The 17372-nt window shown below is 44.3% G+C and overlaps 1 protein-coding gene across 9 annotated transcripts in view; it reads right to left on the minus strand.

Annotated features, from left to right (window-relative positions):
- Positions 1 to 17372, minus strand: part of HLTF (helicase like transcription factor) — a 95900-nt gene that overhangs the window by 46735 nt on the left and 31793 nt on the right. For 6 of the 9 annotated variants that reach the window (XM_075555908.1, XM_075555911.1, XM_075555910.1 and 3 more), the window contains exons 2-3: positions 3168 to 3375; positions 105 to 271 (exon numbers count right to left, since the gene is read on the minus strand). In XM_075555908.1, the coding sequence (XP_075412023.1) occupies positions 105 to 271; positions 3168 to 3375 (375 nt within the window). Of the gene's footprint in view, positions 1 to 104; positions 272 to 3167; positions 3376 to 6855; positions 7077 to 17372 lie in introns of those variants that run through there. The other 3 variants (XM_075555915.1, XM_075555914.1, XM_075555913.1) reach the window with 1 other exon arrangement.

Here is a 17372-nt window from a genome sequence, read left to right on the forward strand (position 1 = left end):
ATGATAAGAGTTGTACGAACCTCCAATAAAATGACTTTTAAAAATAACATTTAAAAAAGGCACTAACTCACAATTATTAAATCCAAACTCTCAAAGTACATTACCCTTCAACTTGTGCCAACTTGTTGTCCATGATGTAGGCCAAAGGAGCTGCGAGGTCTTTCTTCACATGGCCAACTTGATTTCCATTCACATTGTTCACTTTAATTGCATTCTTATCGTAGGAGTTAGTTGGCTCTCGTTGTAAAGCAACCATTTCATTATTATTAACCTAAAAAAAATTAATACAAGATATCATTCTTAAGTCTTATTTTACTTGGGATTTATATGTACTTTTAAATGTTTACTGCTAAATAGTTTATTTTCTTAGTCAAACTAAAAATTACAAATATTTACAATTATTGTTTTACAGTGGTTTGTTAATTTACATTCATTGGGAAGAAATAAACTAAAAGGTACAGTAACATTTAAACTCAACAGTTGCACACTAAAGTTTCCAAAACCACAATTTGTAAAAAATCATTTGAAACTCACTGCTAGTGAGTACATTCTGATTCACAGTAACCCTGTAAGGTAACGCAGAACTGTCCCTCTGTGAAAATTCAAGCCTGTAAATCTTTACGGTGGCGAGCCTCGTCTTTTCCCCATTGTTAATCTAACTCACTACCTTCAAGATGATTCTGACTTACAGTGGTGACCCTTAGGACAAGGTGGGCCCTGTGAATCTGAGACGTTAAGGAAGCAAAAAGTCTTGTCTGTCTCCATTGGGAGCGGCTGGTAGTTTCACATTGCTGACGCTGCAGTTAGCAGCCCAACTAATAAGCACAACACAGGCGTTCTTTTTCTTAGACCAGGGGTTCAACCTTCATAATGCCGTGACCCTTTAATACAATTCTTTTGTGTTGTGGTGACCCCCAACCATAAAATGACTGTCATTGCTACTTCATCACTGTCATTTTGCTACTGTGATGAATCAGGCAACCCTTGTGAAAGGGTCATTCGACCCCCATAGGAGTCACAACACACAGCTTGAGAACCTCTGCCTTAGACTAAAACATGGCTAAGTAAAAGCCTTATGCACCCGTTCCAAGTGAACTCCAAATTCAACTTAACATGATCTCCTGCTTTTTGTTCTTATTGAAACCATGTGTTTTCAGTAATGGAAGACATTATGAATGAAACTAGGGGGGTGGGGCTTTCCAGTAATAGATTCTGATAGTTAGTGAGACACATATGTCCCAAGGAGGTCTCTGGTGCTGATGGTGAAATGAGGCCATATCTTCAGATTCATGGTACAATACAGGCCTCTACTGGATGGCAACAAACACTGAAAGCAGTTTAGTTTGCCACTAAACTCCAGAGGTGGAAAATGTTAAGTGAGTACTACTGGGGTAGGGACAAAGGAATGGTATGCATGGAAAACTTTTGGTTATCTTTCAATTCTATTTTTCCACAAACTTTTTGAAGCCCCTTGTGTCTGTTACAAAAGAATTAACAAAACATAGCACTAGGTTTTGGGATTCCCTGTTATTCTATTGCATGTTAAATTTTTCATAATAAATTAAAACAAGGTCAATGAAAGGCAAACCAGACCAATACAACAAAGAAAACTACTGAGCAGAGAAAGTTATGGGTATTCCCTCATCTGTGGGTGCACACCCACAAGACTTTAAAAATGGATATAGGGAGAAAAGGCAGGAGTCAAAGGTAGTCTTTAATACCAGAAGAAAAAGAAAATATCTGTAGGAATAGATAATACTCCTATCTAAGAAGAGGTGAGCTTCCACAGTTAAAAACATTACACTTCAGTTTCTGTTATAAGCAAGGGAAAATAAATGTCTTACCTACCTCAGAAATCAATCCAGACAAAAGTGTTTTATATACTGTAAGCATAAGAATATGAAGTTATTTAAGATGAAAATGGAGCAATCGCTGAAGATAAAGCGGGTGCATAACTAAATATGGTGAAGAAAGCTAATGATGCCCAGCTATCAAAAGGATATAGCACCTGGGGTCTTAAAGTCTTGAAGGTAAACAAGGGGCCATCAAGCTGAAAAGCAACAAAGCTCACATGGAAGAAGCACAACAGCCTGTGTAATCATGAGGTGTTGACAGTATCAGGTCAGGCATCAAAGAACAAAAAAATTCCTATCACTGTGAATGAGGGCGAGTACAGAGTGGAGAACCAAAGCCCATCTGTAAGCAACTGAACATCCTCTTACATGGGGAGGAGACAAGCCAGTCTATGTGCAGTATAGCACCAATGAAACATACAACTTTCCTCTAGTTCTTTAAGGTTTCCCCCTACCACCACTATCATGATCCCAATTCCACCTTACAAATCCAGCTAGACCAGAAAATGTACACAGGTACAGATAAGAGCTGGAAACACAGAGAATCCAGGACCGATAAACCCCTCAAGATCAATAATGAGAGTGGCAATACCAGGAGGGGAAGGGGAAGGTAGGGTAGAAAGGGGGAACCAATCACAATGATCTACATATAACCTCCTCCCTGGGAGATGGACAACAGAAAAGTGGGTGAAGGGAAACATCAGACAGTGTAAGACATGAAAAAATAATACTAATTTATAAATTATCACAAGTTCGTAAAGGAGGGAGGGAGGGTGAGGGATTGAGGGAGGGAGAGAAATTGAGGAGCTGATACCAAGGACTCAAGTAGAAAGAAAATGTTTTGAGAACGAAGATGGCAACAAATGTACAAATGTGCTGGAGACAATGGATAGATGTATAGATTGTAGTAAGAGTTGTATGAGCCCCAATAAAATGCTTTTTTAAAAAAGATCAAATTGGAGCACTTACACAGGACAAAATTCAGAGGGTTATAGGAAAGAGAAACAGGAAAAAGAGTAATGATGCACTAATGAGATTGCAATGGTAACTTAAATTAAAATGGGTATGAACTGGACAATGTAAGATTGATAATCTGCTCTGTAAACCTGCAGCTAATTCACAACTAAAAAGGGTTTTTTTTTTGTTTTAAAAGAAAGAATATTAAGTCAAAGCAGTTTAAGTAAGTCTCTCCATCGCTTGGATTTACTCAAAATAAAAATATTAGCTGCACCTATTATAGATTTCTTTCATTTTCTAGGTTAACGCCATAAATACACCATCACAATTTCACTAAATAACTACTGCCATACTCACCACTCCTGTGTAATAGCGTAATCCAACCACATGACCTCTTAAAGTTCCAAATAAAACAGAATCTAGCTCTTCATCACTAGTTATGAAGTCGTCTGGAGGGATGATATCTTGGAATTCGTAACGAGGAAAGAAAGTAGGATATGAAAGGCGTGAAAAATTTCCAGGGGCTCCATACTGGGCAGTCTGCAAGTACTTCCAAACAGGATCCCTATTGAAGCAAAAAACAAAGTCACTATAAACAATACACAATTCAGCCATGGTCTTTTCCAAGACCAGATTAGTAGTTAATAGGCCATCGTTTTCTCACACCTTAATCATGCATCAAGTAAAAGCTGACAGGGAGCACTGTCTAGAGGTTATTCTAGTCTTAGGAAGAACTGGGGTTGGGGGCTTTCTTTCTTTCATTTTTAAATCGTTTTATTGGGGGCTCATACAACTCCTATGACAAACCATCCATCAGTTGAATCAGGCATGTCTGTACATATGCTGCCTTCAATCTTTTCTAGACACTTACTTTCTACTGATCCCTTGGCATCAGCTCTTTTGTTCACCCTCACTCTCTCCCTCACCCTCATAACCCCGATAGATTGTATATTATTATTTTCATCTCTCACACTGAATGATGTTTCCCTTCCCCCATGTGTTCTCTTGTTCTTCCCCCTGGAGAGGGGTGTAAAGTTGTGTCCATCATTGCAATCGGTTCCCCCTTTCTCTCTTCCTCTCCCCTCTTCCCCCTACCCTTCTGGTATCACTATTCCCACTCCTGTTCCTGGATTCTGTGTGTTGTGAGCTCCCATCCCTTTCTATACCTGTGTACACGTTCCAATCTACTCTGAATAGAGCAGCAGCACTGGGGTCATGGTAGTGGGGGATGAGGAAGCCTCAAAGAACCAGAGGAATATTGTGTTTCAACGATGTTTTACTGCACCCTGGTGACTCAACCCTTCCCTGTGGCCCCTCTGTGAGGAAATTGTTCTACTGTCTCCAGATGGGCTTTGGATCTCTGCTCCAGCCGCCCTCATTCTCAACAATGTTTTTGTTTGTTATGTGTCTGACTCCTCATGACGGCACCGGCGGTGTGCTTCTTCCATGTGGACTTGTTGCTTCACTGCTGAATGGCAGCTTGTGTAACTTCAAGGCTTTAAGACCCCAGACCAGGGGTGCTCAATCCGTTGATTGCAAATGTAGCGAGCAGATCACATGGCATTAAAAAAATAGATATAAGCCTATCATCAATCCCATCACTTAACTGACATATAGCGCAGCCAATCAGATGCAATCTTGGGTGTCAAACGCACCAGCAAACAACTGCGCTAAATGCGGCAAAACTGACAAGTTATCGCCAATTTTTAGACGCTATTTTTTTTCTCTTAAACATAAGAAAGGGTATTAAAAGGAGTGGGGGAGCTAGACCAAGTAAACCTATCACTTGCATACAGAATGGGAGATTGTGACACTACAAGCCGACATTCAGCTCAAGTCCAGAGCACATGAACAGTTCTGGAACTTTCTCCCAGAGGGAAAGTACCCAAACATGAGAAAATGTGCTACCTCCTTGACTGCATGATTCTACTCTACTTATTAATGTGAATCAACCTTTTCCCACATAAAGATCCTTCAGTCCAAGTACCGTTCCACCATTACTGATGGTCATTTGGAGGTGTGCTTGAGGCTGGCTGTCAGCAGCTACTGTCCAGACTATGCATCCCTGGCTCATTCCATACAGTGCAAGTTATCAAACTCAGATAATGACAAAAAATGAACATAGTTAATTGTGTTGTGTTGTGCAATATGGACTCATGCAGTTATGCAAGGTACATAAACATACATTGTACATACAAAGAATTCTCAATGCATTTATGAATAAATGTAATAAATGTCTTGCATTTTTGTAGTTTATAAATAAATGTAATAAATAAATGTTTTGGATTAATGTATTTACATATGTACACTACTGTTTATGCCTCTATCCACTGCTTTGCTTCCTTGGTCCTTCCTCTGTTTCCTTTTACCTTCCTCCTGCCCCACTGTCATTTTCCCCTTATTCTACCTCTTGGTACCTCCTCTTAGCTAGCTTGCTGTTGTTCTGAAGACAATCCCCCACAATCAATTGGATCCCTATCTCCTCGTTATGGACTCCAACACCCCAGTTGTTCGCCTGTCCATGGTACAGCCTGCTCACCGCCCTCTTTCCCCCACTGCCCTCACCTCCCAGGTCTCCCCTGGCATGCCTTCCGTGCCTATCCTGTATAGGTAGGTACACCAACTTAAGACATAGCCCAAACTGATATTTTAAAATGAAAACAGTACATAAAGAATTTTTAAAATTATTTTTGTTAAAAGAGAGAAGAAATATACAAAAATCCTGGGTCTGTTCGCTGGCCTTCAAGACTGTCCAGGAGCTGCCCCACCCGGCCTGGAGCGGCCACTTGGGGGCTCTTCAGGAGCTTCGTAGCTCTGCCTTGCTCCAACAGATCTGGTATGCTCCCTTCTTGGTTCATTCCCCGCCTCCCCACCATGTGACCCCAGAAATGTCCTCTGTCACAGTCTGCTCCAGTAAGGGGACTGTGTGACACCTGCTATTGTTGGTTGCCCAGTCGCCTGTGCCCCATTAGCTGCCCGCAGGGGCATCATCCTCCCAGCCTGGTGAGCCAGCTTGGGGTCCAGTCCGACTCTCTTTATCAATGCCTCCCTCGGGGCTGCCTCCGTGTGGGTGTGGCATGCTGGTACCTCTGTTGGGGTGCTTTCAAAGAGCCCAGCTGTTCAGTGTGGCTCATCCACTCTTCCCCAAGGTATTTATTTCAATAGTTTTTAAAAACCACTCCCTAAGTGTTCACAAATCTCTTTGCCAGGGGTAATCAATCTATACAAACTGAAATACGTGTGATGCCTGTAAATTAGGCAAAGAAACGCCAACATTTCAGTGGGACTCAGAAGAGACTCGCCAAAATAAGAACCCTTTAATCGGGGATGGAGGGGTTACGTTTAAAGACACCACATTTCAGTTCTGGATCCTTGGAGGAGATAGACAGCCCGCCCAGCCGTTCATTATTTTAGTTTCCTTGGAGAAGAACCTGTATTTGCCGCAGGGGTCCAACCCAAGGCGCAGGGACGTCGTTCACCCCGCCACGCCGCCCCATCAGCCCAGGGACCCATCACCCCTTCTCAGTCAGCCCAGGGACCACTCGAATCCCCTGTCCCGTGTCAGGAAGGGGCACATAAGCCGACCAGGGCCAGGCACGGGGGGACTTTGAGGGTGGCGGCCCCCCTCCGGGAATCTGCGTTTCGCAGGCCCGCGGGCCGCCCCCCTCCCCGGTTTGCAGGCGCGCGGCTCGCCGGTCCAGCCGCCCGCGCCCGACGGTGCAAGCCCAGAAGCGGAGCGGAGCCCCCGGGCCCGAGGGCCCGAGCACAAAGCCTGCGCAGAGTGGGCACCGAGGGGGCGTCTGCGCGGCATCCAGCTCCGCCCGCCAGGCCGCGGCCCCCACCGCCCGGCGCAAGCCTCGCCTCAGGACCCACCCCTCGCCGCCCGCCCCACGACGGCGCCTGCATTTCTCCTGCAGCCCCCGAAGTCGCCGGCGCCGGTCTATGAGAAGACCACCCAAACACACCGGGGCCGCGGAGGACAGGCTCCACTGGGGCCGCCGCCGCTCTCTTCAGCCGCACAGCCCCACCCCTCCACCCGCCTTACCTCTTGAACATCCAGGACATGGCGCTGAGTGGGGGGCGAGGAAAGCTCCTGAACGCCCCCGGGTGGTGCTCGAGTCGCCTCGAGACGCCTGCTTCCAGCCCCCGCGGCCGCGAAGCCGGCGGCGGGTTGCGAACGCCCGAGGAAGAGCGCACAACCAGCGGATAAAGCGCCGCAGGTCCAGTCAGGCGTCGACACAGCCTCCTTCTGGCAACAATCTGAGAGACCCGCTAGCCTTTGCGACTGACGTTGGACCCCTCCAATAACGAGACAGAGCCTACGGGGTGGAGCCAATCAGAGCTCGGAGAAGAGGGAGACTCCGCCCCACGCCGCGATGCGCTGACGGGAGGGGGGGCCGAGCTGCAGGGGTGGTTCCATCCGGGTCCTTCCCTGCCCCCAATGCGGGCGGCCGGGCGGGAAAACCACGCGTTCCCAAGGGCCAGGAAGCGGTGTCCGCGATTCCGTTTTCTGTTCCATTCCTTGCTTCAAGCAGACAAGGTTGATTCCTTGCTTCCCAAACCTTCTTCCCATTCCTTCTGGTTTGATGTGACAGGTAATAAGATGTTTCTCTGGATAAGCACCGAGGTCTACAGACAGAGAGAGCTACTCGCTTTCCTTAATTTCCAGTGATGGGCTAGGGTGACTGCCCTAAAAATGATGGATTAATTTTAAGCCTCCCCTCTAGCTATGAGTCAGCATCCACTCGAAGGCAGTGAGTTTGGTCTGGTTTGGGGAACATAGCTATGAGAGAAGATGCATTTCGGAAAATCTTCCATGGAACTTAGACTAGCCTCCATCATGGCAGATGGTCGACTGGTTTTGCCACCAGGACCATGCATCTGCTCACACAGCCATCTCAGTGTGCCCGTGTTTGGCAGAAAAAAGCATGCCTCTCTTGCCCCATGCACCTTACTCACCTGACCTCGCTTTGTGTGACATCTTTGTTCCCATCAATGACGAGAGACATGAAAAGACAGCACAGAAGAGGTGAAAGAAAAAAAAAAACGAGGACAGTGCTCTCAGCCTTCCAAACAGATGGGTTTGATGAATGGTTCCAAGAATGGAATCGCAGATTTGACAAATGTATTAAGTGTAATGGACAGTACTTGACATTAATGTGGTTGGTTTTTTTTAAATTAATTAAATCCATAGCTTTGAAAAACAATGGGGGTACCAACTTGCAAGGAAGATGAAGTGTTCTAAAGAGTATCTTTTCCCCCGGTTGTATATCTCCAAGACAGATCTGTTCATCTAGAAGTCCATGTATTTTCTATATTTTTTGCCAACATCCTAATTTAAATGTGTCAGTTCTTCAACATTCCTGTTGTCCAACTTGTGCATGCTTAGGAGGCTACTGAAAAGACCCTGGCCTGGGTCAGGCATACCTTGGTCACCAGAGTGCCATCTTTGCTTTATAGCATATTAAATATGTCTTTTGTAGCAGATTTGCCCAATGCCCTTGATTCAATGACCGATGGTTCTGTGGGCATTAGTAGCCTTGCTAGAGATTTGTTGGACATGCTTGGGGGAAGCTTCCTTGAGACTTGGTGCTGTCTAATGAAGGTGCCTGTTTTCCTTTAGGAACCAGAAAGAGGATGTGCCAGGTTCTAAACCAGGGGTGTTCACACTTTTTCAGCAGGTGAGCTACTTATAAAATGATCAAGTCAAAATGATCTACCAACTACAAACATGCAAAACATACATTTTTTACATTTATTCATAAATGCATTGAGAATTCTTTATATGTACAACGTATGTTTATGTACCTTGCATAACCACGAGTCCATATTGCACAACACAACACAATTAACTATGTTCATTTTTTGTCATTACCTGAGTTTACTCTGATGACTTGTACTGAATGGAATGAGCCAGGGATGCATAGTCCGGACAGTAGCTGCTGACAGCCAGCCTCAAGCACACTTCCAAATGATCATGAGTCATGGTGGAACGGTACTTGGACTTAAGGATCTTTATGTGGGAAAAGGCTGACTCAAATAAATAAGTAGTCAAGGAGGTAGCACATTTTCTCATGTTTGGGTACTTTCCTTCTGCGAGTAAGTTCAAGAACTGTTCATGCGCTCTGGACTTGAGCTGAATGTCGGCTTGTCGTGTCAAAATCTCCCATTCCATATGAAAGTGATAGGTGTTTGTCTTCTTACTTGGTCAGCTCCCCCGCTCATTTTAATACCCTTTCTTACATTTAAGACAAAAAAACAAGGTCTAAAAATTGGCAATAACTTAGCTTGTCAGTTCTGCTTCACTTAGTGCAGTTGTTTGCGCATGCATTTGACACCTAAGATTACATCTGATTGGCCACGCTATATGTCAATTAAGTGATGGGATTGATGATAGGCTTACGTCTATTTTTTCTAATGCCATGTGAACTACCCACACTGCATTTGCAATCGACTGGTAATCGTGACCGACGTATTGAGCACCCCTGTTCTAAACTGACAGGCAGGGCCCACACTAGCCAGTTCTAGCACGATGGGAACCAAAGAAAGGAGGCTGTTTCCATCCCTTGTGTCAAGCACATTTGTACATTTGTGCCATCATCGTTCTGAAAACATTTGCTTTCTACTTGAGCCTTTGATATCAGCTCCTAATTTTCCCCCATCCATCCTCACTTCCCCCTCCCTCATGAACTCTTCATAATTAATAAATTATTATTATTTTGTCATATCTTACACTGTCTGACATTTCCCTTCACCCACTTTTCTGTTGTCCATCCCCCAGGGAGGAGGTTATATGTAGATCCTTTAATTGGTTCCCCCTTTCCACCCCACCCTCCCTTCACTCTCCTGGTATCACCACTCTCACCATTAGTCCTGAAGGGGTCTTCTGCCTTGATTCCCTGTGTTTCCAATTCCTATCTGTACCAATGTCCATCCTCTGGTCTAGCCAGACTTGTAAGGTCGAATTGGGATCATGATAGTGGGGGGAGGAAGCATTTAAGAACTAGAGGAAAGTTGTATGTTTCATCGTTGCTTCACTGCACCCTGACTGGTTCGTCTCCTCCCCGAGACCCTTCCGTAAGGGGAGGCCCAGTTGCCTGCAGGTGGGCTTTGGATCTCCACTCTGTACTCATCCTCATTTACAATGATATCATTTTTGTTCTTTGATGCCTGATACCTGATTCCTTCGAGAAGGCTGTTTCTTAAGGACACCTTTTTTTGGTTCATCTACATGTGATCTTAACAGTGATGGCTCGAGTCACACCTACATGTATCACTTGTCATACCAAAGGAAAGAATTGCTGGATCACAGAGGTAATTGTATTGGTATAGGTGATTTAAAAAATAATAATTTATAAATTATCAAAGGAACATGCATGGTGGAGGGAGGGGGAGAAATAAGGAGCTGATGCCAGGGGCTTACGTTGAAAGAGTTTTGAGAAAGATGATGGCAACATATGAACAGATGTGTTTGACACAATGGATATATGTATGGATTGTGATAAGAGCTGTGAGAGCCTCCAATAAAATAATATTTAAAAAAACCATGACAGTTGCCACATGTTAATTTTAAACTCAGTGTTTTAAAGAGAATTTTGTTACTTACATAAATTAATGGTTACGAGTTGGACTACTAACTACAAGGTTGGCTGTTCAAAACCACCAGCTGCTTTGTGGAAGAAAGACTGAGTTTTCTGCTTCCATAAAGAGTCTCAGTAACTGATAAGGCAGGTCTACCATGCCAGGTAGTGTCACTGTGCATCAGCATTGACTTGATGGCAATGAAGGTTTTTTTTCCTTTCTTAATACTCATTTTCATAGTGACCCATTGCTGTCATCTTTCTACCAGTTGGTGAGTTTGAACAGCTGACCTTCTGGTTAACAGCAGACATTTTTAATTACTCTGCCAGCTGGATTCTTTAATAAACTAGTACACCCACTGCTGTCTGCTAGTTTCTGATTCACAGTGACCCTGTACAGGATGTACAAGACTATTAATCTTGACAGGAGCAGTTTGCCTCATCTTTCTCCTAAGGAGTGGCTGGTGGGTTTGAACTGCCTACTTTGCAGTTAGAAGCTCAATGCCTAACCTGTAGTGCCACCAGGGCATCTTAAATAAAATACCACTAAAAAAAATTCTCTCTACCATCTAGTTGATTCTAACTCATATGCTGATCTTTAATATGTGAGCTAGAGCTGCTGAGGGGGGCCTACTGTTACTGTGCTTGCTCACTAACAAAAAAGTTGTGTTTCAAGTCCCCCACAGGCACCTAAGAAAAGGTAGGCAGTCAACTTCAGCAAAATCAGCCATTGAAAACTCAGGAGCACAGTTTTATTCACACACACACACACACACACACACACACAGAGGATTGCCATGGATCACAATAACCTAGAAGAGAGCTGGTAAACAGGAGCCAGCAATAAAGTCAGGAATAGAGTTTGTGTCAATTTATCAACAAACGAAGAAGACAGTGACATTTCAATTATTTGAATTTCTTCTCGACGTATCAAGATGCAAGTAGAATGCAATTCATTCTTTGGTGCACAAAATTCTATATAAAATCTTAGAAACTGCCAGAAAATGCCCAGCTTGATAATAGTGTGTGATAAAGTAATGCGTCCATGCTCATTAGACAAAAATGATAACACCTGAAATGTGAGGCCCAGGCAATCCTGGCTCTTGCTAGACCAAAGGTTATGAACAACGCCTGTCTCTGTGGTTAGTGAATGTTGCTTGAATGAAGTAAATATTGCTGTTTAAAGTCAGATTTTTCCAATTTTTCATATGAGAAAATGTCCCCAACCAATAGCCATAAGAGAAATGCAAATTAAAACAACTATGACATTCCACTGAACGCCGTCAAAGATAGCACAATTAAAAAAAATCAGAAAGTAACAAGTGTTGGAGGGTCTGTGGTGAGATAGGAACTCTCATCCACTGCGGGTGGGCCTGTATGTAAGTACAGCCACAAGGGAAATCAATGTGGCGATGTCTAAAATGGATGGAAATTGAGCTGCCATACCACCCAACAATCCCCATTCTGGGAATATACCCAGAAGAAACAAGAAACAAACCACGGTGAGACGTCTGTGCTCCAATGTTCATCACGGCGCAGTTCACAATTGCAAGGAGTTGGAAAACAAATTTCCATCAATGGATGAATGGATAAAAAAGCTGTGGTACATACATACAATGGAGTACTAGACATCCCTAAAAAAGCAGTGATGGATGCATGAAGCACATCACCACATGGGAAGAATTGGAGGAAATTATGCTAAGCAAAATAAGCAAAGCACGAAAAGACAAGTACAACATGAGTCCACTGAGGTAAGCTTAAAAAGCAAAAGGGATACATGGGAAAGCTATCAAAAGCATACATTCCTGGGGTGAGGTCCACGTACTATGGCAGGGGCCAGACCAATCCAAGGACCCACATGGCAGCCAACTAAAAATGAGGGGAAAAGAAAGAGGGGGAGGGGGAAGAAAAAGACATGGATAGTGGGGGAACAGAGCACTAACCCACCCAAGGAGAGGGTATTGTTTATTTCGCCACAGGAGAGGGAGAGAGGGGACAGACCTCAACCCGGTGCACCAAGAATGATCTCTTTGAGAGGTTCACCCTCAAACAGGACTAGGAGCCTGCAGCGCCCAGCCACCTGCGAGGGGCCCTCTGCCTCCCCCTGCTGGTCTTAGCCCCTCTACCTGCACCTGCCCCTCCAGCCCATTGCCACGGCCCTGGAGTCCCTCCCCCAAGCCAGGCACCAAATGGAAACAATCAAGTGTCCTTTTGCAGCAAAGAGAGAGGCCTGACCTAGAGAAATTGATCATAAAAAGCACACTCACTAGGGCCATGACAGTGAACCATTACCTAGGAGGTCACCGTGACATGTCTGATCTGAGCAGATAAGAGAGGCTGAGGGGTGGACCTCAAACTAATCAAAAGGCCCTCCGATCCTCCCCAAACCATGACTAATCCTTCCCTTAGTTATCATACTTTTGTAAAAGTAGAATAAATATTGCCACACTCTGGGGAGACTTGAGCTGTCTCTCCTGTCTCGTACATTCCCTATACAAAATAATGCTTGGCTGAGTAGGATGCGGGGCACAGCAATCACTGATGGCTGGGCACTGACTCTGATTGGTCAGTTCTTAGGAGAGAAGTGGAGCAGGAGGCCTGGGACATCTGAAGGTGAATGTATCCTAATAACGGTTTCACCATCCAATTTTCCCAATTGTCTCAAAAATGTCCTTTGACAGTTGATTTACAACATCAAATTTTGAAGACTTTGGGGAAGAAAAAAAATCACTTTAAGGGTCTAGTATTCCAAAAGCCTGGCTCCAAAACAAAATCGCCTCGAGGGTAATGTCATAGTTAACGGATTCTGGAAGACTGTATGATCCTGCAAGAGCTCCTTTGTTTGCTTCCTTCATTCAAATGGAGGTCATTCCCTTAATGGGTGTTTGCACAAAGAGCTACAAGGGGAGGGGCGATAGAAAGTCTATGAAATTCCTAGAGATCCTCAAAGCAAAGGAAGCTGTTTCCCATCCAGGAGGTCTAAGGTTCTGTGGTTCTTAAAGAAAGCCTCGGAGACGACGAGAAATGTGCCAGGGGTGAGGCTAGTTGTGCTGAGTGAGACGGTTCTGTGATAAGGCCCGAGTCTCCACCCACGATAAAGTCTGGAGGTCGTTACCTGATCATGGTTCTCACAAAAGGACGCAGGGGGCTGATGCTCCAATATGGGATGGATTACATCAACAGGGTGTGCCTGCAGAAGATACAAAGTCCAAAGAGAAGCCCTCTGGAAGGTGAAAGACTGGTCAACAAATGGGGTTGGACAAACTGGATTTCCAGATGCAGAAGAATGAAACAAATTGATACCTCTCCCCAGGCACAAAAATGAGCTTACGACTTAAGCTAAAGACTTAAATGCAAACCCCAAAGCTTTCAGGATCATCCACGGGAAGGCTGGAACACACCTGAGCACCCTCTTGCAGGGTATACATAGACTACCAAGTCTAATGGAGGAGGGACTGGAGCAGAGGACAACATCGATGACTGGGACATGCTGAAATCACATCACTTATGCTCATCAAAAGACTTCATCAGGAGAGTGCAATGTGAGCCCACAGCCTGGGAAAAATTTTTTTACGAGCGACACATTGGACAAAGGGCTAATTACCAAAATATACAGAACTCTACCACAGCTCAATAAGAAAATGACAAGAGATCCAGTTAAGAGATGAGTAAAAGATAGGAACAGAGTTCACCAAAAACTGAAGTACAAACAGCGAACACACACATGAACAAATGCTCACGATGACTAGTCATCAGGGAGATGCAAATTAATACCACAATGAGATATCACTTACGTTCACAGTGCTAGCCCAAATAAAAAAAGCAGAAACAACAAGTGCTGGAGAGGATGTGGGCAGATTGGAGCTCATCTACACTGCTGGTGGATCTGTAAATACATACAGCCACCGTGGAAAACGGTATGGCGATCTTCAAAGCAACTGGAAATTGAAATCCCGTATGATCCAGCAAAACCCCTATTAGGCACATACCCTAAAGAAATAAGAGACACACATGAGTGGAGGTGTGTTCTCCCATGTTCTTAGCAGCACAGTTCACAATAGCAAGAAACTGGAAACAGCCCAGATGCCCAACAGTGGAAGAATGGATAAAGAAACTATGATACATACACAGAATGGAATATTATAAATCCCTAAAAACAGCACGGAAAGCATGAAACACCGCATAGCATGGGAGAACTTGAAAAGTATTATACTGAGTGAAGTAAGTCAATCACAAAAGGACAAGTACTATATGAGTGCATGCTCTGGGAACTGGAGAAGCCACATGGAGACCCTGTCAGCGCGGAAATGCTTACAACACCATGGGATCCAAAGACTTTCTACCCACTGCCCTGTGGTCATCCTGCATTCAGCATCACTGCATGTGCTGCATGAGTCTGAAGAGGACTTTATAGATCAGTATCAGACATATGGGCTAATATCAGACTTATGGGCTTGGACTGGACTGGGTTGGGATGCTTTCTTAATGTACAATTACCCGTTATATAAAACTCTCTCTTCTACACATATGGGTTTCTATAGATTTGTTTCTGTAGTCTACCCAGACTAACATAGCATACTACTATAAGAAAAAAACACCAACTTAACAAATCTTGGACAATTCCTGAACAAAACAAGAGAAGACTGCCTACTGGCCGTGAAACATACATCATCTTCCTTTTGTGCACTTCACAAGAGCCAGTGTGAAGGAGACCCCACATTGTCGGGGTCACGCCTTCAAGAAGATGACCATCCACTAGAGGCTATATAACATTGACACAAGACTGGCACAAATCAATGGGCCCCCACAGGAATGGAAGGAGAAGCCTCCCTGAAACTTAAGCCACGACCAGGAGAGGGGACCATCTATATTATGATCGTTTTGTTGGTGAGTAGGGTGAGCTATTGGGGATACTAACCACACAGAGCAGGAAGGGGTGCTAAACAATGAGTATAAGGTACCTGGGGAGAAAAGGGGCCAGATTTTAGTTACTTGGGTAGACACTACAAATTCATTTCTACCCAAACTTTGGTGAGCCGCACCATGGACTAAACACCAGGATGATCATGGAAGTTAACCTGGCAGGCAACAGGGCACCATGCAGGGACTACTCCAGAAGGACTTAACATAGAGGCCAGGCTGAATGAACTGAACCCTGCCTTGAAACTGTCGGCCCCATTGGACTGAAGGCTGGGGTACTTGGATGGGAGAGAAACCATAGAGTGGCTGCCCCAGGATTGTGGACGTGGTGGTTGTTGGACCTTAGGAGGAACTCCTGGCGTGGTGGGTATCTGGTGGAAGGGGACCAGGATCACCATACACGTAACAGGGACTGACACTTGGGGGAGTTGGACCCATGAAGTCTTCTACTGGTATCAACCTCCATACCTAGTATCAACAGAGCCCTATCAAATGAAAGATCAAACTGCGTAGGACAAAAATTGGCAGGCTGTGCCTCAAGGTGAAACTGTGCTCGTATGGACTTCTCACACTGATGGTATTTGGAGTGCTGGGTGATTGGGGGAAATCAGTGATGATAATAGTGCAATTGACATATATTCCAGGGGGATGGTTGATAATCATGTACTCCTACTTGTAGCTTGCTTTTATGTGATTTTGTTTTGTTTTTTCCTTTTGGTGTGTGTGTGTGTGTGTGTGTGTGTGTGTTCTGTTTGGTTGTTTGCTGGTTGACTTATGCCTGCTATTGATACAGTTGATATTATAGGGCTGTGATTCTGGCATATTAGGACCTGCAAAGTAAACCCGAGATGTGCAAACCCTGTGGACAAGCTGATGGAGTCTGGGCTCCTACTTAACTCTAGTGCCAATTCAAGAACACTTAATTCTGATAACATGGCCCCGCTCCATACTCACCTTCATGAAAGGATCACTGAAGATAAGGGTGTTACAGCAAAGTATGGTGAAGAAAGTAGATGGTGCCTGGCTATCAATCAGAATAGTGCCTAGGGTCTTACAACTTGTATTCAAACAAACAGCCATCTAACTGAGGAGTTAACCAAGTCCACATGGAAAAAACACAGCAGCTTGTGTGATCCAAAGATGACAATGAAAAAATTCAAAGATGGTAAAGGGAAAAGTCTCAGAGCAAAAATTACGAACACCCAATTTGCAGAAGGCCACGGAGCTCCCTTAAACATGTCAGACTCCTGGTTAAAACCACCGCTGACTGGGAAGAGGAAATGAATAAAATTAATGCCAAGTAACATTGGTATTAGACTATGCAGACTGTATTGCCTGATTATTTGAAAGAATGAGATTTCTTTTTCTCCTTGCAATTTTTCTTGAAAATTGTTTATTATGTGCATCACACTCTGGTTTGAAGTTTATTCAAAAAAATCTTAATTAAATGACCTAACAAATAACAAGTGCCCTGAAGTAAGCACTTCATAAAAGCTCTTCTTATTATAACTATTATTGTAATTGAGTTATGGTCTACAGGGCCCGCCATCATTTAGCAAGGCACGTGGCTGAGGTTGACTTTCTGGTGCAAATCATTAGGCTTGTTCCTAAATACCAGAATAATATTGTTGCCAGAAGCCAGGCTTTTCCCAGGTGCATGTCCTAGAAATGGACTGGATTGTTTCATTAAGAACTCAGAGATGCTCAGATCCCACCACCCCCCCTGAAGAATTGTGTGGTTCCAGATTACATAGCTCTTTGGCAATAGATCCTTGTTCTCTCCTTGAGACCCCTCGACACAGGAAGTGCGCCTATCCAGCCCAGACCGGGGGTTGCCAAAGCATCTGGTCAACCTCCTCAGCCCCTCTCCTTTGCTTCCTGCCCACAGCCTTTGCCCAGCTTCAGAGAAGTGCCACCCGGTCATAAAACAATTGAACGGTTTCTGTCCTGGGCAAAGCCAAAGCTTCATTTTAGTTGTATTTGTTATGGGCCAAAGCTTTTTGTGTTTTTCTAACGACCACTACAATGATTACAGAGCAGTTTTTCTCTCTCCTCTTGTACC

The sequence above is a fragment of the Tenrec ecaudatus genome, chromosome 8 (assembly GCF_050624435.1).
Source record: "Tenrec ecaudatus isolate mTenEca1 chromosome 8, mTenEca1.hap1, whole genome shotgun sequence".
NCBI lineage: Eukaryota > Metazoa > Chordata > Mammalia > Afrosoricida > Tenrecidae > Tenrec > Tenrec ecaudatus.